A 26,266-nucleotide genomic window follows, 5' to 3' on the forward strand; every position below is an offset into this window, starting at 1 on the left:
TCATTACCAAGTTCGTTAAGTTGCATCTGCAGATTCAGTTCATAGTTTTACATGTACCAGATCACTGGGGCAGTCGGGCTAGCGCTGAAGCTGATAGGAAAGATCCCTGCTAAACCGCTGCTGGAGTTGGCAGGGCTCTCAGCGGAGTCGGTGGAAGGGCAGCGAGTCTCTCGGGCTGCAGATCGCCTGGAAGATCTACGGATCCACGGCGCTATCCTTGCAGACGAGACTGGCTTCGGGAAGACAAAGCAATGTCTTCTTGCTGCGCTGCTATATGCAGTCATTGCCATAGAGCCAGAATGCCGGCCAACTCTACTTCTGGTCCCTCCTGGCTTGATCAGCCAGTGGCTAGATGAGATTAAAGAGTTTTGGCCCTTTTTTACTCAGGTTCTTTCCCACGGAGACCCTGACCTGAAGCGGAAAATGACTATGCGCACTCTAACGCCCCGCGCGTTATCGGAGATGGGCAATGCAGTCCCTCATGACCTCCGCTTTATCTTTGATAAGGATAATGATCAGGCCCGCAGGGCTATTGTCATCTCATCATACGAGACGCACTCTATTCGGACAGGGTACGTAATCGAGGAAGAAGTTGATGGGGTCCATCATGACCCGCCAAGGTACCTTTCTGATGGGACGCCCGAGTGGAAAGAGCAGCCGCACACACTCTTAACCCGATGCACGGATCATGCGGATGTGTTCGGGCTTTTGATTGCGGATGAGGCCCACAAGGTCAAGAACAAGGCAACTGGGATCTGGGAGCTACTGAGCATGCAGGATTTTTCTGCTATTCTACTCTCAACCGCTACGCCAATGTTCAACTCCGTTGAGGACCTTATTGGTCTGATCGAGCTCCTCGGGAAAAGGGCTCTTATGGACGTGGCCTACTATTCCCAGATCGACCTGCAAAAACGATCTGAGATTGATAACCTCAAGCATGTGTTTTTGAATGAACCACTGCGCGTGAGTGAGCTCATGCAGCCCCTGGCACCCTTTGGAACCACAAGACTGAGCCTTCTGCACCCACCGGCGCTCCGTCGAATTTTAGCAGCAAAGGGGGATACACACCGTGAAGTGGCCGTCTACTTTCGAGCAGTGCTGGACATGGTTGCAGTCCAGCGCTCCCAGGCCTCCCAGCTTCCCATGACATACGACGATAATGATAAGCGCCGCCTACTGCTCCAGGATCTCTGCCACAAGGTCATTTATAAGACAGCTACGGTGGCTCACACCTCCGAGGAGAAGGCAGAGTACCAGCGATGGCATAAGAAAGCCGCAGAGTCAGCCTACCTCAGAAGTCCTTTTTGAATGTCTAAGCTAATCTCTTTTAGTGAGCTTGTGCGGTCGATCATTCAGGTCGACGCAGCCCAGCCCTCGAGCGTAAGGGCTGTTGTGTCCGTCACGACCCGCCCATGGGATCCAGTCACTCCAGCATGAGCGCTCGATCCATATACGGTATGACCAGCTCCCGCGGCCGAGCGCAAAGAAGCGCAAGCGAGCCTCGGCGACTTGACCATGGGGATGGGCAGCTCAGGGTGTAGCTGGCAACGTTGTTTTATCCTGGGGGGTGACTTCTTTTCTACAGAGAAATGCAGCTTTTGAATTTTCGCGCCAAACGTCCTTTTCTTTCCCTTGCGCCTTGATCGGCGGATGTAGTACCCTCTGCGTCCAAATCACTAAATCACATGACCGCGAGCTCTCCAGGGCTGGGTGGAACTTCCAACCTTGGAAGGTTGCTGTCAGGATAGGGAGGGGATCCGTCCAATAGGAATCAATGAGAAATCTGTGTTGCTATTACGCCCAATCTGCCAATTTAGGGGGCGTACGCTTAACTAATCATAACATACAGGAAAAGGATAAACTATTAGTGCGATTCTCCACACTCATTCCAACAGTATACTACCGTAAAGAACAGTTGGTAACTCCGGTCGCCCCAGACATGTAGATGGCTTGCTCTCTTTAGGAGAAGGAATACAAATGGGATCGATATCATTCAAATTAAACAAGATTTGACCTGAGCAGAAGCCTTGATCGTCTTTCGTAGCGAAACCGATTACCTAAAGTAGTATTTGGTTTTACGGTCACGTCATTTTGTCATTCCAGCATACAAGGAAGCTCCGTAGCAAGCATTGTAGGCTTCTCTAGTCTCAGGGAGGATACAATTTATCGAGGAATCATTAATGTATCCTAAATAGTTCACATTTCTAAGGCTTGGCCATACCTTGTCCAGATCCCAAAGTTGCAACCGGGCTTCACATACTTATTGCCCACAACAATATCCCACCAAGCCCAGTCAGTGACAAAATAAGGATAATCTCACGGGAATAACGCCATCACCACTTGCCTCGCAATCGAGTAACCATATCAAACCAGCGGCTCGACGCGGAGTTACCCCGAGCAGTGCGGTCCGTAACCACGACCGCCCGCCTTCCACCCCGGCGCGTCACCGAGGTCGGCCGTAGTTAACCCGAGGCACCCGCGGTCCATTCCCCTCTTCTGGACATCTTGTCGACATTCACTCGAATGCGCTTCGCAATCATCCAGCTTCACGCTTTCCGGTTTATTCTTCCCGGCTACTGGTGACCATGTCGTTCAATACCGCAATCAACTCCGCCCTCAAGGGCTCATCGCCGGCATATGGCTTCTGGCTCACGTACGTCGGCTCCCCGGATGCAAGTCCATTGTCGAGAAAGGATCCCCCCCCAAAAGCACTTCGCCGGCTTTAATGACTAATTGGCCTTCTCTGCAGTCTTCCCAGTGCTGCTGTTGCGAAAACTGTTCTCCACGGTGCCTCGGGGTCTTCAACGAAGTTCAGCTGGGTCTTGGTTGATGCGGAGCATGGATTGATCTCCGACCACCACTATTACGAGGTTCGTCTGGATACGTCTGGACTGTGGGCTTGATGAATTTACCATTCATCATTCTTGTCCAACAATCCACTGACAAAGCTGTAGCTCGTCAATGCGATTAGCTCCGAACATGCAAGTCCCATTATCCGAGTTCCCTGCGCAGAGGAGTGGATGATCAAGCGCGCCCTCGATGCCGGTGCCCACGGCATCATGACGCCGATGTGTCACTCAGAGGTAGAGTACCACAAGGGCTGAGATAGATCTCCAGTCACATTAGCTCTCTGCAACTACGACATTGACCAATACCCATCCCAGGTCGACGCCACCAACATCGTCAAATATACCAAGTACCCGCCGCTCGGAACTCGTGGATACGGCCCCATGTTCGCGCCTCACTCGTTCCCAGGGCTCAACCCGGGGCCTGATCACGATGATGGCGCAAACTCCAGTCTCACAGTGGCCGTGCAGATCGAGTCGCGATCTGGCGTCGAGAACGTCGAGAAGATTGCCGCCGTGCCCGGCATCGATGTGCTCTTTATTGGTCCCTTTGATCTTGCGAAGCAGATGGGTGTCACTCGTGGCGGTGAGCAACACGAGGCTGCCATCCAGCGTATCCTGGCCGCGGCCCATGCGGCTGGGAAGACGGCCGCGATTTTCTGTATGTTCTGTGCCAGTCGCTTTCTGCACGGCAAAGTTATCACGCGCAACTAACAAATCTTTGTTTAGGTACCGATGGAAATGATGCCCGGGCTCGGGCTCAGCAAGGATTCGATATGGTCTCGGTTAACACTGATGTTGGTGTCTTCCGGGCGGGGATGCTAAATGAGCTCAAGACCGCCAATGGCGAGACGGCACAGGGTGGCGCTCGGGGAGGTTACTAGGAGAAAAGAACTGATTGTGCTGTATGACCTGCTATGACTTGTACAGAATCAACGTTATCATGGATGTCATGTCATGTTGAAAAATATCCATAGATTCCTCTCATTTCCTATTAGTCCAAAATGGGTCATCAAACACCGCAGTGGAAACACTTGAATCAAAGCTCTTATAGAAACCGACCACCGAGGCTTCCTATATAGGAAAAAGAATCGAACCAGCTAAATCATTGGTTCATTTCGGGCCAACCCCGCCATCGTGGATCCATTGATTCCTTCATCTGGATTTATAATCCAATTGAAGCGACCAGGCTGTGAACTGCTATAGATGTACGCTAAATATCTGGATCAATCTAAATGAAGCTCAAGCATCTCAATTCATTCGAAGAAAGAAACTCGTTAAACAAAAATACCTTCCCAAACCCTCTGAAGCGCGCTGTACATTCTCTCCTCCGAGAGAATTCAACAACCATGATCCTCGAAACCTTTACCCGCGTCTTCATCGACGCCGAGCAGCTCGAAGCAAGCCTCGCTTTCTACAAAACGCTGCTGAACGGCGAAGTGACACTGCGCTTCCCATACCCAGAAAAGGGTCTTGAATTAGCAGCTGTCTCCTCTCCCAAGCTCTCCGTGCTGTTCGTTGCTGGTTCCGCGGAGAGCCGGAAGCCCTTCGAGCAGACAAAGTTGACTATCAAAGTCGACCAGCTGGATAACTATGTTGGTACCTTGATTGCGGGAGGCTGCGAGCAACTTGAGTCTGTGCAGGATACGCCAGCGGGACGGAAGACGCGGTTTCGGCATCCGGACGGAGTTGTCGTTGAGTATGTAGATCATCGGTCTAAGTGATGTGGAAACCAGTGGAAAATGAGGAGGCTTGCAGATACATATATGGTGTTATTTTCAGCGTCCACATGGTAAAAGCTATCATAAACGGTAGTGACGTGACTCCCCATGTTGACAATATCAGAGCTATGCGCAATATTAAAACTGGTGATAGAGCCTTGCATTAGCTCCACGGAATGCAATCTGGGGCGAAATCATTGGGTTTGACTGGGACTGGCGATATCCAAACCGGGAGTCATCTCCTCTTGAAATGTTAATAACTGGCTGCAATGATGAGAATCTCGCATGAAGCTGGCGAACCCATATTGACTTGAATCAATGATTGACGAGATTCTGGGCTCGATTGTGGCGTGGATAGAAGCAAAGAAAGGAGGTAAACCATAGAGGCCGGCGAAAGGATGATAGAAATCGCAGTCTAAATTTGCCCCTTCAGTGTTAATTTCACGAAGTTCCCACTAGCCAAGGCATTATTGGAATGCTCCATGCACTTCGAAGACGGGTCTCAAAAAGCAGGTATTGATGTGCACCAGAGCACATACTAAAGTAAAAGGACTAGTCTCAACAAGACACGGAGAACACATCACATACATTTTCAGGACCCAACCAACTGACGTATCATACACGGATTTCCGCAATGGATCCAATTGTAGGAATAAATACAGAGCAAAGTGGATATATATCACAAGAGCCATCCAGCATGTGCATGAACCTGATTAATCCTTCGAGCAAGAAAAACGCCCTGTCGTCATCAATAAACATCATTGACTGATCTCAAGACACCACCCCTCCAGCCCGATAGAAACAAACACCGTGACTTTTTTGGGCCTTTGACTTTGTGCATGCCCCCCCTGCGGTAACAGAGTCGGAATGTACATGATATGTACACCTCCCTAGAGGAGGATGCGATCGACTGCTTTTGGTCCTTCCCCTCCTCCTCCACCACCTCCTCCCACACCCCCTTACCTTGTTAGGTAAGTGTGGGTGTGTGGAACAGGTACACGCTGTCACTGATTGTACTCGCCAGCCAGTAGAAAACACAAAGCCGGGCCCTCCACCCCCAAATGCAAATGCAGATTGAAAAAAAAAAAAAAAAAAAAAAAAAAAAAAAAACAACAACAACAACAACAAAACAACAAAACGCCACATAATACAGCCCCCCTGATGGCATGATCGTGAATGCACCATGTCAGAATATAGAAAGGAAATGCGTTGTCGGTCATCAGGAGAATATGCCCGTGATCAACAGTGGCAACAGAACAAGTTTGAGACAAAGAAGGGGAGACAAAGAAAAAGAAGCGGGTATCAACGTAAGAGTGAAGAGAGTGAGAAGACTAGAAGACTAGGTGATGAGGAAGTCCATGTTCATGTCACGGATGATCTTCTCCCAGTCCCAGCTGTCCTCGATGTTGCTGTCCATGACTTGCCAGACCTGTGTAACGACTTTGAAGGCCGGTTCGATATTGCGGAGGTTGGAGTAGGCCTTGAGCGACTCAAATCCCTTCTGGATGCGCTCGCGTTGCTCCGGCACAAAGGCTGAGCAACCCAGAAGGAACAGCGGCATGAGGACAATACTGTATGCGCCGGCATCCTGGGGGAGACGATCCAGATACGACAGGCCGTCATCGACAACCTGGGCAATCTTGTCACTCGGGCGGGAGGGCCGGATCGTGCGGTACAGATACACCCAGGTAGACTGCCGATACAGCTGAGCCAGGCACCAGTTGGACGAATCGGGCTCGTGCGAGGTCTTCCAGGTCCGGATGGCGGTGTCGATCTGGACGGCCTCACTGAGCGTCTGGTAGTCCACGGCCGGCTCGTAACCTTCGTTGAACCGCTGGCGGATGCGGTCTCGGAGCTGGGTGATCTCGGAGATATAGTTGAACAGACCGTCAAAGACTCCCAGGAACATGCCGGCTTGGGCCCCGGGCACAAAGTCAGGCAGATGCATACCACTTTGGAGGAGAGCCGGTCGGCGGTCTAGAGAAGTGAGAGCGTTGGAAACGTCATGATACTGGAAGAACTCCACAATAAACTGTCGAAATTTTTCGTTGCGCGGCTGTTGCGACACGAGCAGGTACCGGGCGGCATCCATGTGCGGCCGGTATTCGCCGTTGGTCTCGCCTTCGCAGATCGTATTTAGGCTGAGAGCGATGGTGGAGGCGATGATGGGATCCTCAACCAGCAGTTGCTGATCCTCGTCCACATTTTGGGACGAGGAAGCGGTGATGTTGTCCTTCAGATCCTGGATCGCACGGTGGAAGTGGAAATACTTGCGCTCCTTCAGCTGCGGCTCTGGATCCAGACCGGAGAGGTGCGACCCTGAGAGGCACATGAGCGAATGCATCAGCCCCCGGTGCTGCGTCGCCATGGGCAGCAGGATCTCCTTGAACGGGTTGGAGTCATCGTTGATGAGCGTCAACACCCGACTGAATCCGTACACGAAGTGGTCGAGGAAGCGACGGTCGATCTCGGTTTCGATCCCATCGATGAGCAGGGGAAGACTGCGAGGCACTGCTGCAAGGGAATGGGTGCGGACCGCTGGCGGGGGACAGGAGAAGTCAGTCCGGGTGTCTGTTTCTGAGCAGGTTGGGATTAAAATCTTCGTACCGTCTGCAATCTTCTGTCTGCCGCTCTTCCAGATTTCCTTGGGCGGATATCCCTCACACACGACCGCATTCTTCTGGCAGTTGAGACACCTAAAGACGGCCCCACTAGTTAGAACAAAATTTTCTCTTGGTGATTTCTGGATTCTCGTGTCACGCCACGCCCGGGACACTCCGACCCTGATCCTCGAAGGCAAGACTTACGCAGGTTTAGTTTCATCGCACTTCTTCTTCCGCCGTCGACAGGTGATACAGCCGGTCTTGGAGCGGCCCTTGGTGACCTTGAGCTGGCCGCCGGGCACCGGCAGCGGGTGCTTGCGGGGACGCCCACGTTTCCGTGGAACGGCGACGGGAACTCCCGAGTCGCCATGCTCGTCGTGCTCGTGCTCGTCCAGCTCCACCTCGGCCGGCTTGATGCGTTGCAGCTCGTCCTCGTCCAGATCCTCCACCTTAGGTAGGATGTCCATGTCGGCGTGCGCGTCGGGACTCACTGCGCCGGCACCTCCATGTCCGCGCACGACGTGGGCCGGCGCATCGAACTCGGCGGGCGGCGACCGATCGGGTCCGCCCATCCAGTCGGGCGAGTCGGTCGAGGTATCATCGGGGCTGGCGCCGGTGCTGGTACTGGAGGTGCTGGCGCGTAGGGCGTCAATCGATGACAGAGCGGGGATCTGTGAGGGGCTTCCGGGACAGCCTTCGTCCCGCAGACCCGATCTCGAATCTGGGTGCACGAGAAACGGAGTCTTCTGCGTGGACAACATTGAACATGGGCCGGGAGAGGAACAGAAGGCACCTAGGTAGGAAGGGGGAAGGAGAGGAAGGGAGCCAAGGTGCTCTCGGCTGACGGGAGGAAAGGGAAGGGAAAACGCCGAGTCAAGGCGCGGCCGGGTATTAATGGGGCGGGGACTGCAGCGTTAGTGGGAGAGTTGGCGGCAGATCGGGTGGAAGATATCGAGAGGAGGGGGAGAGCAGGATATAGATGGGCGACGGAGAGTCCCATATAAGAGAGCGTGGCTGAAATGCATTTGCACCCACAATGCGTAATGGAAACCAAACCGCCTGAGGTCATACGAATCCCAGCATCCTCGAACCTCGTTATACTATGGGTTTAAACTTTGCATTGCGGGGGACGCTGCCAAGCATGTTGGATCGCTCGCCCTGATTAGCAGTGAAGAAGCGAGGGAGAATTTGGGGGAAGCGGGAATTGGCACAAAAAAGCAAGCATGGTATAAGTCTTTTCGGTCCCGTTTAGCTTGGATCATCGTGGGATAGATTCTCCTATTGGCAACATGACCTGGAGAGGTGTACTGGATCGCCCATGAATCCTACTGAGTTAACTGCTGCACCGACGATCCGTCGCATTCATCCTCCAGGCGTGCTCCGAACGAGGAAGGAGAACGGAGAAAGGAGAATAACCCTAGGTACATAGAATCACCGGCTCATCATTGAACGACTCGATGGGGACGAGTCCTTTTTTTTTTCTCATTTATGATTCCTACTGTCACAGGCTCGATCCAGCACAACATGCGACGACTGCGCCCAAGGCCCGCACCGCGGAGTCCTTCCGGAACTACGACTGGGCCAGTGCTATAACCATTATGTTTCATTATTACTTGAGTGGCATCTCCACGGGTAAATCGTACAGCCGGGGGGCAAAGCAACAAGCACCGCATTGATTCTAGTCTCCTTCCTTTTTTTTCTTCTTCTGCCTTTCCCCCCACTAGGCGATGATGAGCCCCTGAAAGGAAAAGCGTGGTCTCAGCCGGGGCGGAAGTCAGACTGCGATCCAGGGCGCCCGAGCCCCGTTCGTTCCCTCCACGCCTCCACGCCCGGAGCGAGGGAAAAAAAAGAAAAGAGAGACCCCGTCTCCACGGGGGCTGCCGGGTGTCGGCTCAAAGCGTCCTCGCAGGAGCGGCCGACAATGGAATTCGTTACGCAATTATTCCCCTTTGTGCAACGCCGACAATCTGGGGTAAGAGTGGGCCAGATCTTCCAGAGCGACCAGCACGGACATCCGCTGCAGGGAATCGACCAGGTTCGGAGTGTCTACGTATTCCTGCGGGCTCCACCTCATGGGGGCACGATGATGCGGTTGCATCTTTGGCGTCCGGCGCCGGTCTCTTTTTTCCTTCCATGTCTGCAGGCTGTCGCTCAACCCGAGGACCAAGAACCACTGGAGATCTTGTGGTGGGTTTATCCCGCTTGGCTTGCTGCTCATCGTCTGTTGGACCTCCGTCTCTCCCGGGTGCTTGGACCGTGAGAGCAGAGCTTGTGACGTGAACGCCAAGGGGCTGGAATGTGGCGAGCAGGCGGGCGATTACACCCACGGCGCAAGGCCCCGAAGGACTTAGGATCTGCCGGAGGACAAACTAGGTAATGGTCGTGAAGGTGGCCTCGTTCAGGAGTGCGCGGTCCATAGGAGTGAAAACGTGAAGGACGGCCTCCTTCCTCGTACGATCGGAGTGGAGACGAGGTGGGGGGAAAGCGAAGACTGCCCCGACGCAGAGCTTTCTATAGCGTCCATGGCCATGATTCCGCGTCGCTGTGCGCATCAGCTGAGGCCGGTCGGTCTCGATGGGGCAATCTGCGAGGGTTTCAGCAGCGATCCCTGCTAGTTGCCTTCTAGTCGTTGTTGGGCCCAGGCACCGAGAGCGCTCAGCACTCCAGGGATTGACTCGGAATCTGACTCTGACGCTGGACTGACCGGATTTCGCGGGCGCTCGGAGGGCCCCGATGGCCCCAACCCACGACCCTGGCCTGTCTCTCCAAACGACTTAATGCAGTCCGATGGGTCTCCTCAAATGAAAGCCAATTTCTCTCCTGCGAAGATCGCCCTGCAAAGCCTCGATCTAACAACGAAAACCGGGGGAAGCCAATCATCGGCGGGTGTTGAGAGCGCGGGTTGTACTGCTCGCAGGGCCCTTCACCCTCGCGTAAAGACCGAATGGAGGCCTCCGTGTCGCCCACGTCGCATTCGTGATGCATTTGACCCGTGGGTGAGAAGCAGTCCCTAGCGGGTCTCCAGATGAAGGTTGATCCCGTCCATTCCCGTTGTTGCGAAGTGGGGATGAAAGCATCGGCCGGAGCCGAATAGCGTGGTGATGCGGGTTGGGTGATGAGAGCGCAGTTCTCCCCGGTCGCACTTTTTTCCCTCCTTCCACTATGCCAGCACCAACACCAGAAATGCACTCCGACTGCTGTCTCCCTGTTGTGCCGATTGTCGCCTCTATTTTCCACCTGACCTCGTGTTACGAGTCAAGTAGGTTTGCCGAATGGTGATCACGACTGGATTGGACGCGCTGCAGCTGAGATCTTTGGCCTCCACCGGCGGCCAATCAGTCAGGGGCTGGGCTGGGTCTCGACTTGTCCATGTCTGGCATTGAGTGGGGAGTGGATGAAGGCGCGAGTGGGCCAGAATGCCCCCTTTGGCTGATGATGCTTTACGTCTGATGATGTCGGGCGCATCGCGGAAACGAGGCTTGACGCCCACGCCTCCTCATAACGCCTACAAAACACCCGCCGCCTCAGCGTCTTCTAGCCATCCCCCGAATCGCAGCGTGGGTCTCGATTTCAGAAAAGAAATAAAAAAGCCAATTCGACACTACGATTGACAAAATAAGTGATCGAGAGAGGGGCGCCACAGACGACAAACCCTTCTCCGCGGCTCCGGCTCAACAAAATCCATTTTGATACTCGGATCTCGCCAGGCGCCAATCCCCGCGGAACCAAAGGTCATTCGGGGGATCCCGCCTGGGCGATGCTCTTATGATTACCTGTCGCCTACTGGGCACTGGAACAACTCAAGCATCCACCCTAGAATCCACGCCGAAGGCGATCATGACGATCCAAAAAAAAAAAAAAAGGCTATGTAGTAAATCGTAAGTCTTGGCCCCAGTCGGTTCGGTCGTCCTCGTGTCGCAACGCCAACATCTACCGCCAGCAAGGAGAACCTCGATGTCGCGCGACATCCCACCATTAACCCCGCTTCCAAGTTGATCTTCTCTTTTCGGCCCGTGTCTATACCTCTTGATTGAGGGGGGCGCTATTATTCTAGGTAGTCAACTGAGGTCCTCTCACAGCTTGAGACGGAGTGCGGCGATTGAGCGGAACCCCGGTGGGAAGACTGGGGTTAGTCTCGTCCCCGCACGGAATCGCGTGGAATAGTACGCTGTGCCAGGCACCGGCGTTGATCTCAGACGTGTCTGCCCCTGCTATATACTGTGCATTTTATACACGGAATACCGGACAGTCGACGGCAGATCCTCAATACTTCTTTCTTGGCCCCCAGGCTCATGAACCATTGACTCGTCTGTATCGTCAACAGCCGATGCAGCAAGCCACTAGCGACTCGAACTATCAATTCTCAAGGGGAAACGGTGCACTGAGGTCGACCAGAGGTTTAATGACCACCCAGTCCTCAACCTGAAATCAGTACTCAGATGTCGATTGCAGCATGATTGACAGCAGTAACGGGCTCAGCCCAAAACATCGAAAGGGGGTGCACGTCTCGAGGATTGCGTGCAGAAAAAACACCGTTCCCATCCGTGAGCTTCATTGGCTGCGATAGAGTTTCCCACGATCGATGGTGCTCTCATGAGCTCGAGCTTGCATGATGACAGCTGTCCTTCAAAAATATGCGGTTCCTTTTCTTTCTTTATCTTCCTTCTCTGGCAAATGGTCTCACTCTAGAGTGTTCAGGGATGCTCAATAGTCGATTTGTTGGTCCGCATCAAAGGCCTGCCTTTCCCAGCACTCCGAATGTAGTGGAGCTCTTCGATGCAGGCAATGCGATCATGATCGACTGGCCCAAAGAGTTTACCCAGGCCATTAGAATTGCCTAGGGGACAATGGAAAAGAAACGAAACAAGGCGAATAAATCTCTGCGGCGCTACTTCCTTCCAGCTCGGACACACCATTAAAGGGCGATTTTACAGGTCAATAGGTATACCGCGCCTTGACAATGCCCATGGCCAACTCCAAAAAGCAATTCCAGGATCGAAGCAATCTCCGCGGTGCAAAGGCAGACCGCTGATCCGGCTTGTATTTTCCAAGACCCACTGATGTCTCAGTGCAGACGGAGACTTGGAGCATCGCGCGAGGTAGGCAATGAGAGTTCTTCCTCTTGATAAATGACGGTTTTCACATTGGGTTTTTGGACTACTCGATGAGAGTACACACAGTCTCCTTAGGGGGGCGTTGTCAGGAAGAATAGACTACATTCAGCCGGTGGTGTGGATAATGAGAGCATAGGGTACCTAGGTAGGTGGATAGAAAAACGGAAAACACATTTGACCTTGAGGTTCAAAAGGTCGATGGTGACTCAGTTGATATTTTCTGGTTATCGCCAACAGTCCAACAGCTTAAATGCAATAGGCGCCTCTCAGCTTTCAGGAAAGAAGTCCAATCGGGCAAGAAAGCACTCTCATAAAAACCTAGATGCGAGCTGACCATTTACACAGTGAAAACGGTGGAGCCAAATCCTTGTTGAAATATTAATAAACTCGGTCATTCAACTTCATGCGTTGACTTGAACAATGTCCATAATGTCAGGAAAATATCTAGATCTGTATATCCCACCCCTATATACCCCAAATCAACTGACCGACGTAGGCTCCTATGAATATATCAGGCCTTTATCTGGACCCTCGACAAGTGCATTTTCTCAGCCGGTGCTTTGTTTGCTTGAAGAAATCAAAAGGGAAACTTGATTCTCCGAACTACATGACGATTGATGACGAAAGATGATGGTTCCGATAGCCGACATTGAGATGTGATTACCATGCTGTACTTCTGCATGGGACTTACTGCTGCATTTGAGTATTGGCCAGTTTAGACTGCGGGGTCTTTGGTGCGTTGTACATACACATGAGCCTAACAGGTGAGGCGTACTCAATTCTGTTGGGTACTTCCCAGGAAATGGGCATTGCCACCTAGGAGAACCTAAGTCAGGATGAGAGAGAAGTATCAATAGATATACCCGCAAATTCCGAGGCCTCTACCTCAAGAAAACACGATTCTGCTATATCGCACTTTCAGCAAGATCCCCAGCTGAAGCATGACTTGTAGGATTGTCGGTCAAGAATCGCACATAGCACGAGGTCCAGCTATCTGCATTTGCAGCGATGGAATTGAAACGGACCAGCATGCTGTAAAGCTGATTGAGGAGCGCGAGGAGCTCTTGGTACAGCTTACAGATACGCAGCCACGAAACACTAACTCGCAGACATAGTTAGCAACAGCCAAATAGATCGGCGAGCTGTATGGTTTCATTTTTCGGCCATGAGAAATAAGAATGCTACATTAGCCACAATGGTTACTCTCAAAAGTATTCTAACAAGAGCAATGCCTATCAGTGTGAGACTCTTGATCCGTGGAAATCATGGCTATACAGCCAAACTGGATCTAACGTTCTTGTGCATGATCAGACAAAATACAGGATGAAGCCCGGAAAGCGATTTCCCAGCAGACAAGGTTAGGTATCTGATCGTAAGCAACCAACTGGGCTCTTTAAGGGCTCATGTAGACCCAAGAAATTCTCAAGTTCGGGACTTTCGATCATAATCTGTATTGCATCAGGCGTATGAAGTAGCTATCTTTGGAGGACCGAAACTAGATAATTGCCATGTCAAACGCCATCATACTTCATGACTCGAGGTGTTGACGATCTACAACTTGTTACAAAGACAGATAGATTGAGCCAGGATAAGAGCAAGTCCATTGACTATGACAATATCTGGAGACCCGAACCGTGTCCCATCCGTGTAGACCCATCCCAATGCATGACAATGTACGAAAGGCCAGTGACCCGTGAACCCATGAGCCAATCATACAAAGTATCAACAAAACAAGAAATGTAGATTGCTCCCCGATCCATGCAAAGATGCTAAAACTGAGCAGCATAAAAGGGTATAGATCACAAGAACATAATGGATATCACATGATAAAAAAGATAACGCCTTGCTCCAAATAAAAGATAGATCAAAACCGCGTATAAAGCGATTGAGAGAAGCCAGTCGAGGACAGCGAAGCGGCCTTGCCGCTTGGTTATCGTGGAATTTGGTTGAACACAAGAAGGATGGAAGGCGAGAGCGAGGCCATTACGCTGTGAACACCCGGTCCAGCTGGCGCAGAGCTCGCATGTCCTCTCCACCGAATCCAATCTTCTCGTTGGGGATGTCCCGTGGCCCATCGCCCATGGGACTAGGCCGCCCGTTCGGGCTGCCAGGGCCCGCGGTAGGGCCAAGAGATATGGAGATCGGGGCCAGAGATGTACCGCTCATCAGGGAGCCAATGCCAGGGACAGTGTTTGCTGCACCTGCTGGCTCTGCAGGCTTGGGAGGCGTACCGTTAAGGACAAATTGCTGCAGGGCAGTCGGGGGAGTCTGTTTCAGCAGATGGGGGCTATGCACAGCGCCATTTGTCTGCGGAATGGAAGATGGTGCTGCTACACGAGGCGACGCCAAACGAGGATCAGAGATAGATTGCCCATAGGCACGCGGACTCCTTTGCTCATGCTGTGGCTCGTGCATTGCACGCGGCGAGCGGTAGGCTGGCGGTGCAGCCGGGGGTGGACCAGCAGGCAAAGCTACTTCGTGATGAGCTGGCCGTTCATACGGACCAACTGGCATCCCAGGGGGGGGTGGAGGTAAAGCATGAGGGTGAGGGTGAGGTGGTTGGTGAGGCGAGGTCTGGTGTTGAGGTTGGCCATACGGGGGCGGGCCGTTGGCAGCCGATACTGGGGGCAAGTAGGCGGCACCATACGGGAGAGCGACCGTCGGCGGAGTGGCCAACGGAGTAGGAGGCCAGGCGTATTGCGGCGTGTATGAGGGTGCATGTGTGGTACGAGCGTAAGTGCTCATGAGGTGAGGAGTGATGGGATACGCTGCGCCGGCCATGGGTCCACGCGTAACCACAGGGAGGTTCTGCTGGTCGTTGACTGTCGACTCGGGATACAAGCCCTTCTGAGGTCGCACATGTCGCAAGGCAGGGTCGGTAGTTGGCTGTTGCAGGTTGGCAGCGGCGGGGTGGGATCGGGAGTAATAGCTAATCAGGTGAAGATGCTGGCCAGTGGAAGTTGTGATACTGAAAGACTGCTTCATCAGACCGTCTGGCTTATAGCGATAGCCATCTGGACCTTCATCTGTGCCATCAGCACGATCTTCATCGCTACCTCGACTGTCAGGCGTCTTGCCCCCTCGCGAAGTGGAGCTCTGAGATACGCTGCCACCACCACGCTTGCCCTCCATTTCGCGGTAGGTCAGAAAGCTGCCCGAGACCCGACTGGCACTCCACGATTTGCCATCGGTCCATCGTCGCATGCCAGCCTCACGCTCATCCCAGACAAAGACGGAGCCGGATCGAATCGACTGTCGCTCCTTTTCTGAGAGTCGCCGCTGCACTCGTGGGAGAAGGCCAATGCGACAGGCCTCAAACAAAATGATTGCGTCCGCAGGCGTGCGGACATGTCCGTAGTACGTCTCCATCCAGCCTCGTTTATCAATAGATAACCCTGACGGGTAAGTGACTTTGACGGCCAGGGTGTCTGGCGAAAAACTTCAATCAAGTAATGTCGAACTGCAGGTGAAGTGGCCACACAGGTAATCAACGTGACAGTGATGCGCCAGAGCGTTTGTGAATGGTCGATGAGTCCACCGGAAGTCTGGAGCTCTGTGAATGTCAGGTGCGCTGCAAGATCGTGTTGGAGATAGGAAAGGACAGGAGGAGAGTAGAGCGAAACCAAGTGGAGAGGCAGATATATAAGAGGAGTCCGAGTCAAGAGATGATCGGGTATGGGGTAGGCTGAGTAGTGTAAGAGGACCGGCGTCCAGAGTGGGTACGGCCGAGCTTTTTTTACGTCACCCAACAGGGTTAGTGGTTTTTGGGCGTAATTTTGACGATCTTTTTCTCTTTCGTTTTCTTTTTTCGGGGTTTTCCTTTTTTTTTTTTCCTTTTTCCTTTTTTTCACCAAACGGGAAAAGACTGGGCGCTGCAGCTTGCAGAGATGGGTGGTGGAGACAGTGGGTTTGGGGAGCGTCAAGAATGCCGACAGGACGGAAATTTCAAAAGGGAAAGAAGCTCGTCTCAGGCGGACACTCACGCGTTAGACCCCCACCAGGAAAGGAGTAGCTTCAGGCCCTCTACAGCTTGGCGAAGGGAGAAAATCGATAGAGGTGAGCAGGCAGTGGCAAGGGACAGCAAATGCACAGGAGGAAAGGGTGTCTGGAAGACAGGGTTGTCTAGTTTGGGGAATCAGGGTGTAAAGGGCAGGGGCGATCAAGAACCATCAAAAGAAGGTTAAATAAGGGAACCAGACAGAGCAAGTCCAAGAGCTAAAAGGGATCAGGATCGGACGAAAGTTGCTAAAACGCCGAGATTGCCAAAACGGGCGACCGAAAGAGAGAAAAAGGGAAATGGAAGCGAAAAAAAAAACCATTCCTGAAATTCAAAATTTCCGTATTACAATAGCCTCTTGGGAAACAGAGTTGGGTGGAGACAGGCAACTAAGGTTGAAAGATGAGGCGAATGACGATCCAGATGTGATAGCGAAAGGAAAAAGAAACTCCGAACAATGCATCTCCTGTAGCGATTATCGCATGACGCTTTCCGGTGCATGGGAACCTTGGCTTGCTTTGTTTCGGTCGCTTCTTCCCCCCTCCCCCTCCCTCTCCCTTTTCCATCTTCATTCTCTTGGTTCCTTGGATTTGAGTTGAATATTTCTTTGAAGTTGGCGGGGGGCGTGGGTCGTGGCGAGGCTGAGGGGAAAGTGGCACTATTCCTAGGCGCCCACTTGACTTATTCAGCCCACCAGTTTCATACATAAATGCTTGGGCTTGCTGCATATTATGATTGGATTTTATCCTGGCCTCACCTGGAACCAGCGCCAGGATAATCACGTCCAAGTTCTGATCGCCGCCCCCTATAGGGGGCCGTGGCCCGAATGCTGGAAATGGACGTCTTACAATCTACGCAGTAACTACTCAAAATAGACAAGACAGCTACCGTGCGATCGATCCATGGGTCCGCCCCAAGCGTGTCTCATTCCGATGCTGTTCTTGGAAGCTCTTGGGAAGGCCTTGGCTAAGCTTACGCTGGCTTGACAAGGATGGGTGGGGGGCCCAGTAAGGTTATTTGTGAGCCTTGGTTGCCCCCTCGCAAGGCAGCCCCATTCCAGGCATGGATGGAAATTCAAATTTGCGCCAGGGCCAGAAATGTGACTGGCCAAGGACCGAGAGTGCGGCAGCTGCGTACATGATCTGTGTCAGATGCATCCAAGTGTCCCAGGTGGCGCTCTGGTCGCAGCGAAAAAAAAAGGTGGTTAGTGCGCGCTCTCTCGAGCTTAAGCTTAATCCGACACGAGGAGGCCGGCGCTGAACTTTATGCTCGCTTGAGAGGCTGCATCCACCCGGGTCCTATACAGGTGATATGTATCATAATCGCCCTCCTTTTATGTATTATTATCTTAACCGGGCGTCTTTTCCCTGGGCTGTATTATTTGACGCGCGGATCCCCAGCGTTGGGACTAGGCCAAGAAGGGCAACAGCCCACCTCCCTTATATTGCTTTAAATTATTCTATTCCCTATGTGGTCCGACGATTGTCACTCTGCTACGATGTACATACGCGTACATGCTCCTCGGTCAGCGACAGTACAACGGTACCTCGGTACCCAGTACGGTGATTACTATTACAATAATATGTGCACAGGCTTCGGATTTAATGTTATCATCGGGGCCCCTCAACCATGGTTCTTCCTTCGGACATGAGCGACCACAGAGCCCGATCTATATCCACCGGTATGGTGAATAATATATTGAGCAGTCCAGTCATTGGTGGCGGTTCCAGCAAAAGAGCCACTTGACAATACGTCCGGAGAAACGAGTTACTTTCTACGAATAGTCTGCGTAAATAGCGACCCTGGGGAAGGCGATGGAAACTTTCTCTGAAACTAAAATCAAAAAGCCACAGTGGCCCCTTCGCCTCATGACTCGTACTCGTATTGAGCGACGTGGCCGTGGTTTATACATTGTAACTGCGCTGACTACAGAAAGCTTGACGACGTCTATCCGATAAAGGAAAGAATAATGCTAGGTAGATATCGGGTACCGTACGGAGTTAGGACGCTGACCTGCGCCCCGGGGTATAGCTAGGTATCCATGTCCGACTGCGTTTAACTACGTGGGATGCACCTCTATGTAACACTCATCATGTGGATCTTCGTCCTTCGTCGAATATGTACACTTAGAGTAAGGACTTTCATTGAAGGTGGAATGTCTATCCCAAAACGAGACTGAATAATGGCTCCGGGGCTGGGATTCGGGGCTAGGGATTGGGGCTAGGAGTGCTTCGAAGTCGTGACCCTATCTGATGCAGTTGCAGGGCGCTCGGCTCGCACACATTACTGTTTTCCACACTCCATGAGATTGTTCACGTTGTTGGCTTGATTTTCTTCTTCCTTTCGCTGCCGCAGAGTAAGGTCAACCCCATGACCCCACCCTGCAGGCGTGTTATCCCGATCGGATAACCAAATGAGGCACATAGTCTGTACAGTAACTGCTGATAGGGCAGGTGGAACTGAACAGTGGTGACGCTTCATAACCAAAGCGCTCGGCACCAGCGGAGGATCCAGGTTGTGCTTGAAAGAGATGTTCGTAGAGCTTGCCTTTGATTCAAGGACGAGCCAGCGCACGGACCGATCCCAGAGGCCCAGTTCAAACCAATCGCCAACAAAGACCGCGTTGCACAGCGGCACGCTATACCTACAGGTATATAATATGGTTCCGAGGCTGGTCAATCGTGGCGCCCGATTCTCTGTAGCTGGTTGTAGTTGCATGCGATGTATAGTAGTAGGACTGGATAAATATCTCAGTACATAGAGGCTGGGGTCCGAGTGTGTGTAATGAATGTCTGTATCTCTATTCATCCGCTGCCTTCAACACAAAGGAAAATCGTGATAGGTCGTCCGAGACCATCTGTGTCAAACTGCGCGTTCGACCATGGCCTGCATGAGATGTCTCACATGGCGCTGGCTAGTCCGACCTGACATCACCGTGGTGACCTGAACTTCCATCGACCTGGTGGGAGGGGTTAAGAAGGTCACACTGCTTGCTTTACAGAGTATACACTGACCATGTTCATAATTATATGTGTAGAGAACAGCATCCCGGGATAAGGCAGCCCAAGCATCAAGTATGGAGCAACACGATCGACCGTTGGGGCCATCTGAGGCAGTGTGGACCGTAAATAGCCTGGACGACCATTCTGTCGACAGTGCATGCAGATACTTAGGCCATGCGTACTAGGCTAGCATGCTGTACATATGTAGTGGCATGGGGGTCCAACGTTCCACAACCAATGTCAAGATCTAACTACCCAACAAGGCCGACCAGGGTCCAAAGCCCGATCGGCAGTACAATGGCTGCTCTTCGTCGCAGGTGCTACTCGCAATAATAATATGAAATTCGATAATCTCCAATTACATGCAACATGCGCCCAGCCCTGGGGTCTTAATGGGAAAGTATAATAGTGCGTATACCCTAACTCCTTTTACGTAGACACGTTCAATGTGATCAGGTCGTAAGCACCATACCTGAAAGATACATGATGACCACATGTAGCGCCTTACTTGACGTGTGTACCATGTGCGAGCTCTGTCAGATTTCCCACGCCCTGCTCTACTCAGTAAATCTTACGAGATCGCCCCGAAATCCCACTTTATACACCTCCCATCCTACTCGCGCCTTCGTTCTGCTCGGCAAACCAAATGAACATGAGTCAGTTGCCCGTAGGCCGTGGATCCCACGTAATCGAAAGATTTGTCCCAAGATAAGGCTCCCAGTGCGACAACTTACTGAGTCAGTACCTCACTACGGGTGGATGAGGCTGTAGAGGAGTTTATTACATACATGTATGGCCGCCGAAATCACATAGTCAAGAAGCCCGCCGAAATACCAAAATAATTGGGATTTTCTGGCTGCCGTCAGCCATCCGATCATCCGAGACTCCTTTTCATCCTGCAGCGTGAAACTAGCCAATATAAGTAAGTATCCCCACTGCTCGCAAACCATATTGCCCGAAATTGCTGATAGAGTCAGGCCCTTGCGGGCCATTCCGCCGCAAAGTTTGCCGACCGTGGTTCGCAGGCATTTCTACACTGGGGTCGCCTACAGTGGAGCTCTGGCTTGTCGTTTTTCTCCAGTTATCTTTCGCAACCTGAATCGAATTTCTCTATGATTTTTGTATGGTCGTTGTTTGAAACAGGCAGCTCATGGCCTCCAATATTGACTCCACCTGATATTCGGGAGTATAATAGGATGTGAGTTCTACTCGTCTTGGAGCCGATGATTGTATTTGTGTTTTTTTTAGCCTTCACGGCGCCTCCTACTGTATGTACCTAGGTAGATTATCATTAGTGCAATAATCAGCTATTATGTATCCCCCCTCCAATAAATTACAGCCACCATAGCGAGGCTATAACTATGTTGGCGACACAACATGTCTATCAATCGTCCTGCATCCTGATCAATAATCTCCGACTCGTGCTCACCCGCCTCACGCTGGTTGCCTGACTCTGTGGCCTTGCGCTTGACTCGAAGCCAACTCCTCCATGAACCAGGATACGGTTCAAAATCACTTCGTTCTCTGTGATTCAAAACTCGTCTAATGGGCAAAGCACAGTAGTCTACAACAATATGCGATCGTCGAAATTGTAAGCATCCAAGTATGTACTCAGCTCGGACTGTGTCGGCCTGATCCTTCCAACCTTCCCTCCTTCACTAGTCCTAATCAAGTACTTCACGAGTTGTGCTGAAAAGCATCTTACTGGATGTCAATCCCTAGACTCGGGGGCCTTGGGGCGGGTGACGTGCCCTCGCGTAGGTGGTAGCCTAATTTGGCATTACTCACGATCAACTTTACTTGAGATATGGTTGCGACCGCGTTTCTGTATTGTCACGCACCCGTTGCAACCCTGGAAATAAAGGTTGCCAAGAGTTGATTCCGTGAAACGTCGCACGAGCTTATCTCCACTAAACATAATTCATAATTGCCGCTTGGACTAATAGGGAATGTGCTAGATGGAGGCCTGAGTCCTGAAGTCGGGACGATCCTTGTAATTACATAACTAATTCCGCGCTATCGCGTTATTGCCGTCTTCGGGTATGTCTGTCCGAAGGCTGATAGTACAGTCAGCAGCACTGTCGAGCTCCAGAGGTAGCAGGTTGAAAGGATTATTCCCGACTGGCCTATAAGGCTATCAGGTAAGCACTACCTAGGTTACCTAGGTAGGTACTGAATAAACTACTACTACTCCGCACAGTACGTACTTCACTGTATAGTACGTAGCCTGGCTACTTATGTACAAGACAGCGGATCAATAGCCATGCCGTTATTTCTTACCAATGGCCCGCCTGGCTGTTGGTCATATTATATATTATGCTTATATACGCATACGCATATGCATACGTATACCGGTTTGTACGCCGATGCCTCCCCGAAACTAAAGTGCATATATTCGTATAGTGCCAATATGCCCCGCCAAGGGCAGCATATGCATCATGAATGGTGTATAACCCTTCTTGCCAAGAGCGATCGGAGCTTTAGCGGTGGCCCCTTCTCCTGCCCCAGTGGAGTATATATATAGTAATACTAAGTCAGGTCGGTCCTCTGGGGTGGCAACTGTCATCGCTCTTGGCCCTGTTCTTGCCCTTTGTGAATGCCCTTCCTTCCTGTGGTGCCCGCTCTCACCTAGGCTTTATCCTAAACGGGCTGGATGACCCGATTAGTGTCTTACGTGAATTAGCACAAAGCATATCCATGGATATCGTAACCATGTGGCGCACGGTCCCTTCTTGGACTTTATATTTCGGGGGTTTATTCGACCGAATACGACTGGTAAGTGAAAGGGAGGAACGTGGAACGAGAAGAGGTTAATAAGAAGCAGTTACCGTATTATATATAGAGTATGAACCACCAGAATCATGGTTTAAGACGAGTGTTTTCACAATTCAATTTGGGGCTGGGAAGCCCTGTGTTGCAAGGCTCCCTATTTTACGCGCTGCGCGGATTGGTTCGGTTTTTGACTCAGACTGGTATTAATAATATAGTGCGCCGTCCGTCATCTTGCAGCAATGTGATACGTCAGGCAGGGATAATCGGCATGAATCGTCGGACGCCTCGAGGCGGACTTAGGCCGAACATCTTCTTGCTTATGCTTAACCGCGGTAAGGTTGGATCCCCTTGGCCCGCCGATCCTGGCCTCCTTATTGGCAGGGGCTTGGGGCTCGCGCTCGTACTGTAAAGTTTATTAGATTAAGAAGGGTAAAATTGCCCTGTTTTCTTTTCTTTTCCTTTTTTTCCCTTTCTGGTCCAAGGCTGTACACGATCACGTATATGAACATGTTTCCCGATCCTGTGAGGCTGCACATTCTGGGTATTTGAGTTAAGAGTTATGATAGTTTGTCTGTATTCTCTAGCAGTAGCTATGGATGGGGTTTGGTTTGGATTGACAAGGCTCTCGGTCGCAAAGAGATCGCTATGGAAAGGATTATTTTCAACATGAATCGAAATCAGGCAAGAGGTGCGACCTTATCCAGGATCAGTAACACGACTTACTCTTAACTGCAAGCCCACAATCCAATAGTTTACCATTCCGACGCCTGTCTCCACTCCACGTACTGTAACCCCCAGCCCAGGCTACTTGAATCAAAATCGGCATTCCTATAAGCGAGCTCCGAAAATAAAGTGTCTCCCACGGACCACGTTTCTGCTGACGGAGGCTTCCGCTGGCCATCCTTATTTGTCCGTTGCGGCCCAGACGCGTATTTCGGTCGCTCCGGAGGAACATTAATGTGACCATCTAGGCAGCGCCCCCGTTCTTTTGCGTTTGGCTGCGGGCGCCTCCAGCCACGCTAGAGTGCTTGGCCTTGATCGGAGGCCGAATTCCGCGATGCGCTTCGTGGGCAATCGGCCCTAGTACACTTCCAGTAACACTTGCGGTCTCTCTTGGCTTTCGAGCAGGCTGGTCGGCCTCATACTCATGGTATGTAGTATTGTCGATGTACAGAAATGGCTATTAGGTACATCTATAGTTCCTCCTCTGGCAACTAGATCGGGGCCTTGAGGAATCATCAGGACCCGAGGTAGTCGGCCTCAGTCAGTCCTGACTAAAATAGACGTATTATTCCTGTCACGGTCGCATCTTGCGACTCGAAGAACTCCAACCCGACGCCTATATACTACAAGGCTGGCCTTGCCCTGCGAAATCCCTTTCGGTCCCCCTCCTCGGATCTTGGGATGTTTAGTTGGCTCACTCGAATATCCCCCCGCCTAGCTGGTTATCTCTGAAGCTGCAGTGTATAGGCGTTCACGATCCGCGCCGCCTTTTAGCTCCAAGGTGCTGACATCCCGGCCTCGCACCGACTTCAGGATTTAACTTATTTTGCCTGTCGCAGGATTTCCATGGCCCCAACTCGGGGGGCGAGGTGTCCCTATATATACTACTCTTGTCAAATTCCCCAGCGCCGTGCGCAAGGCCATGGCCCCCGGGGTCGGCTGGTTGCCCCAGGCTGATCCTGAGACGAAGGGTGAATCCGGACGATATGTAATATCCATCTGAGATGAGACGGGAAGTAATCATGACTGTATCGTTGGAAAGAAGCTTACCATGAAGATTTCCGCACATGGAGTAAGCTCGGTTTTCGCTCGAGTTGGGATTGAATCCTTTCCGAAGCTTATGTCTGTGAGAATGGTGGCTCGCCCGAAGCTTGGTGCGTTGGGCCCTGGCCCGATTGGTTTCTTACTGTAGAAATGGTCGGCGGCGTTGGTAGAGCCTTGCTCGTGGATTGATTGAACATGTCTGGCAATGATTTACGAGCCGTGGCTGCCAAGTGTGTGGGAGATTCAATGCTGATTTTGGTATAGTTAATATAGTACACTTCGTTCACATATTGTACACAAGATGGAGGCCCGTTTTCAACAATCCGCGCGCCCGAAATATCGGGGGAACGAAACCACATCCCTGACACTAGAGACACCTGAAAGATATCCTAGGAATCGGTCGAATCCGAGCCCAAAGCCTCCGTGAGGCGCGGAGCCCCAGCGGCGAAGATCGGCATACCACTGCAAATGGCCAAGATCCTCGGTCGGTGAGAGGTGAGGATATAACGGCTCACTGGGAGCTGGTGCATCGGGGTCAGCGGACAGACGAGGCTTGATCAAACCGTGTTCGCGCATATTCTGGATGAGATTGGGCAGCCGATGCTCACGCAGAGAGCCACCGGCAACTTCACTGACTTCGGGGAGAAGCAGATCAAAGCAAGCTACTGTCTCTCCCGGCGCGCTGTGCTCACCATCGCTGGGTTGCGAAGGTGCCATGTAGAATGGCTTGACTGCCTTTGGATAATCGGTCACGAACACGGGACTGTCCTGGAACAAGACCTCAACGATGTACTTCTCATGCTCGAGTTGAAGGCCACCGTCCCATGTAGGAGCGTGCTCGAAAGATGCACCATTCTCAGCGATTGCCCTTTGCAGCATTCGAATTGCTTCTGTGTATGTAATGCGAGACCATTTAGGCCCATCCATCACAGCGGCCCATCTGTGATGCAGTGTTGAGACTGACTCATCAGAGCTGCTTTCCTGTCCAGATTCCCCCGTCCGCTTCACTGATAAGATCTCCTGTGCCACAGGCGTGTCATACAATCGGCGCGTCAGATCACGAAGCAGATATTCCACCTGATCAGTTAGCGCGTTCAGGTTATACATGAAGTTGGCTTCGGCCTCAAGCATGTAGAACTCGCTTAGGTGGCGGGGTGTATCACTCTTCTCCGCACGGAAGACCGGTGTCAATGTCCAAACATTGCCCAATTCAGCGGCGTACGCTTCGAGATGTAGTTGCGACGAGACGGTGAGATATTTGGGTGCCCGGAAGAAATGATCGCTCTCGTTGGCAGATACCGCAGCGGCACCACGCGGAACTAATGTGAACGTTTCGCCTGCACCTTCGCAGTCGGAAGATGTAATTATCGGGGGTTGCACTTGTGTAAAGCCGCCAATGGGGTAGGAATGGAAGACGTTGCCCAACTGGAATAGGCACTCTGAGCGGAACCGCGAAAGGAGCGAATAGAGAGGTGTCCGCATGCGAAGGTGAGGTATCTGGCGCAGGAAATCCGAGCTATGGTATTTCTTCTGGATCGGGAATGTCTGTGAATGAGATGCGACTGTTAGATCTTGTGTTCTCTGCCGCGGGAAATTGCAACAAATGCCCACCTCAGGGTCAGACGCACCGACAACGGCCACGTCAGTGGTTTGGAGCTCATGCGTCTGTTCCTTGCCAGGCGGGCAGGCCTTCCATATCCCTGATATCTCGACTGCGGCCCCTGTCGACAGACTGGAAAGAAGCGACCGTGTTAGACATGGTTGATAATCAACGAATCCTGAGAGCCGCAGCTTTTGCAGAGGAGACGTACTCGGCTGCCTGCGCAGGCTTCAGAATTGCCTGTAATGGTTTGAGTGTTGAGCCATCTGAGATCTCTGCGAAAGCGAAACGCTTCTGCTTTCTAACGGAGCGGATGAACCCGTTGACCTTGATCTCTTGGTCTTCCAAGCTGCAAGGTCCATTTCTTTTGCTGGACTGGAGTATTTGCGCGCATCGCAGGGCGGTCGGCCGAGGATGCGATGTCGGACTATGATTGAGTCTGCGAACAGACGTGGCGAAGGCCCGCCGCCATGTCTGCATGGCTGGGTCAAGGTGTTGGTTGCTGCGGTGGTTGGAATGAAGGTCGGAGGTTACGCCGAGCAGAAAATCCGACCTGTGGCCGGTCCATCAACGGCTCCACACTTAATGCTTGCGTTTAACAAAACCGCAGTTGCAACAAAGAAAATCATGCCCTCGGTAAATAGGTGAGTATTTGTCTTGATAAGCATTGGCCTGAAGAATAGGACCTCTTTGATAATTGAACTTCCAAGCACGCAGGATTACCTCATTATATATTGAGAGTCCTGATGACTGGAAATAAAGACTACATTGACTGGGCTAGATCAATACTATTCCAAAAGGGAAGGTTCATGTACCTAAAGCATAAAGATCCCTAAACATAAGA

General features: G+C 51.8%; 7 protein-coding genes across 7 annotated transcripts; 3 read left to right on the plus strand and 4 right to left on the minus strand.

Moving 5' to 3' along the window:
• Positions 1-51: 51 nt before the first annotated feature.
• On the plus strand, positions 52-1,308 carry N7459_008581 (SNF2-like protein; the record flags this gene model as incomplete). The annotated part of the gene is made up of 1 exon (XM_056947749.1): positions 52-1,308. One exon carries the CDS (start codon positions 52-54, stop codon positions 1,306-1,308), a length of 1,257 nt encoding a protein of 418 aa, XP_056797259.1.
• A 1,277-nt stretch (positions 1,309-2,585) lies between these two features.
• N7459_008582 (HpcH/HpaI aldolase family protein) lies at positions 2,586-3,730 on the plus strand (the record flags this gene model as incomplete). Its single annotated transcript, XM_056947750.1, has 5 exons — positions 2,586-2,653; positions 2,750-2,870; positions 2,955-3,083; positions 3,165-3,507; positions 3,576-3,730. 5 exons carry the CDS (start codon positions 2,586-2,588, stop codon positions 3,728-3,730), a joined length of 816 nt encoding a protein of 271 aa, XP_056797260.1.
• A 465-nt stretch (positions 3,731-4,195) lies between these two features.
• N7459_008583 (VOC family protein) lies at positions 4,196-4,570 on the plus strand (the record flags this gene model as incomplete). Its single annotated transcript, XM_056947751.1, has 1 exon — positions 4,196-4,570. One exon carries the CDS (start codon positions 4,196-4,198, stop codon positions 4,568-4,570), a length of 375 nt encoding a protein of 124 aa, XP_056797261.1.
• A 1,336-nt stretch (positions 4,571-5,906) lies between these two features.
• N7459_008584 (Zn(II)2Cys6 transcription factor) lies at positions 5,907-7,931 on the minus strand (the record flags this gene model as incomplete). The annotated part of the gene is made up of 2 exons (XM_056947752.1): positions 5,907-7,263; positions 7,375-7,931. The coding sequence occupies 2 exons, from the start codon at positions 7,929-7,931 to the stop codon at positions 5,907-5,909; spliced, it is 1,914 nt and encodes a 637-aa protein (XP_056797262.1).
• Positions 7,932-9,539: 1,608 nt separating this feature from the next.
• On the minus strand, positions 9,540-10,155 carry N7459_008585 (uncharacterized protein; the record flags this gene model as incomplete). Its single annotated transcript, XM_056947753.1, has 2 exons — positions 9,540-9,792; positions 9,875-10,155. The coding sequence occupies 2 exons, from the start codon at positions 10,153-10,155 to the stop codon at positions 9,540-9,542; spliced, it is 534 nt and encodes a 177-aa protein (XP_056797263.1).
• Positions 10,156-14,267: 4,112 nt separating this feature from the next.
• On the minus strand, positions 14,268-15,653 carry N7459_008586 (camp independent regulatory protein; the record flags this gene model as incomplete). Its single annotated transcript, XM_056947754.1, has 1 exon — positions 14,268-15,653. The coding sequence occupies one exon, from the start codon at positions 15,651-15,653 to the stop codon at positions 14,268-14,270; it is 1,386 nt and encodes a 461-aa protein (XP_056797264.1).
• Positions 15,654-24,137: 8,484 nt separating this feature from the next.
• N7459_008587 (asparagine--tRNA ligase SLM5) lies at positions 24,138-25,902 on the minus strand (the record flags this gene model as incomplete). Its single annotated transcript, XM_056947755.1, has 2 exons — positions 24,138-25,554; positions 25,634-25,902. 2 exons carry the CDS (start codon positions 25,900-25,902, stop codon positions 24,138-24,140), a joined length of 1,686 nt encoding a protein of 561 aa, XP_056797265.1.
• Positions 25,903-26,266: the final 364 nt, after the last annotated feature.

Source organism: Penicillium hispanicum, assembly GCF_028827665.1.
Source record: "Penicillium hispanicum strain IBT 35686 chromosome Unknown utg000007l_segment0_segment0, whole genome shotgun sequence".
NCBI classification, from domain to species: Eukaryota; Fungi; Ascomycota; class Eurotiomycetes; order Eurotiales; family Aspergillaceae; genus Penicillium; species Penicillium hispanicum.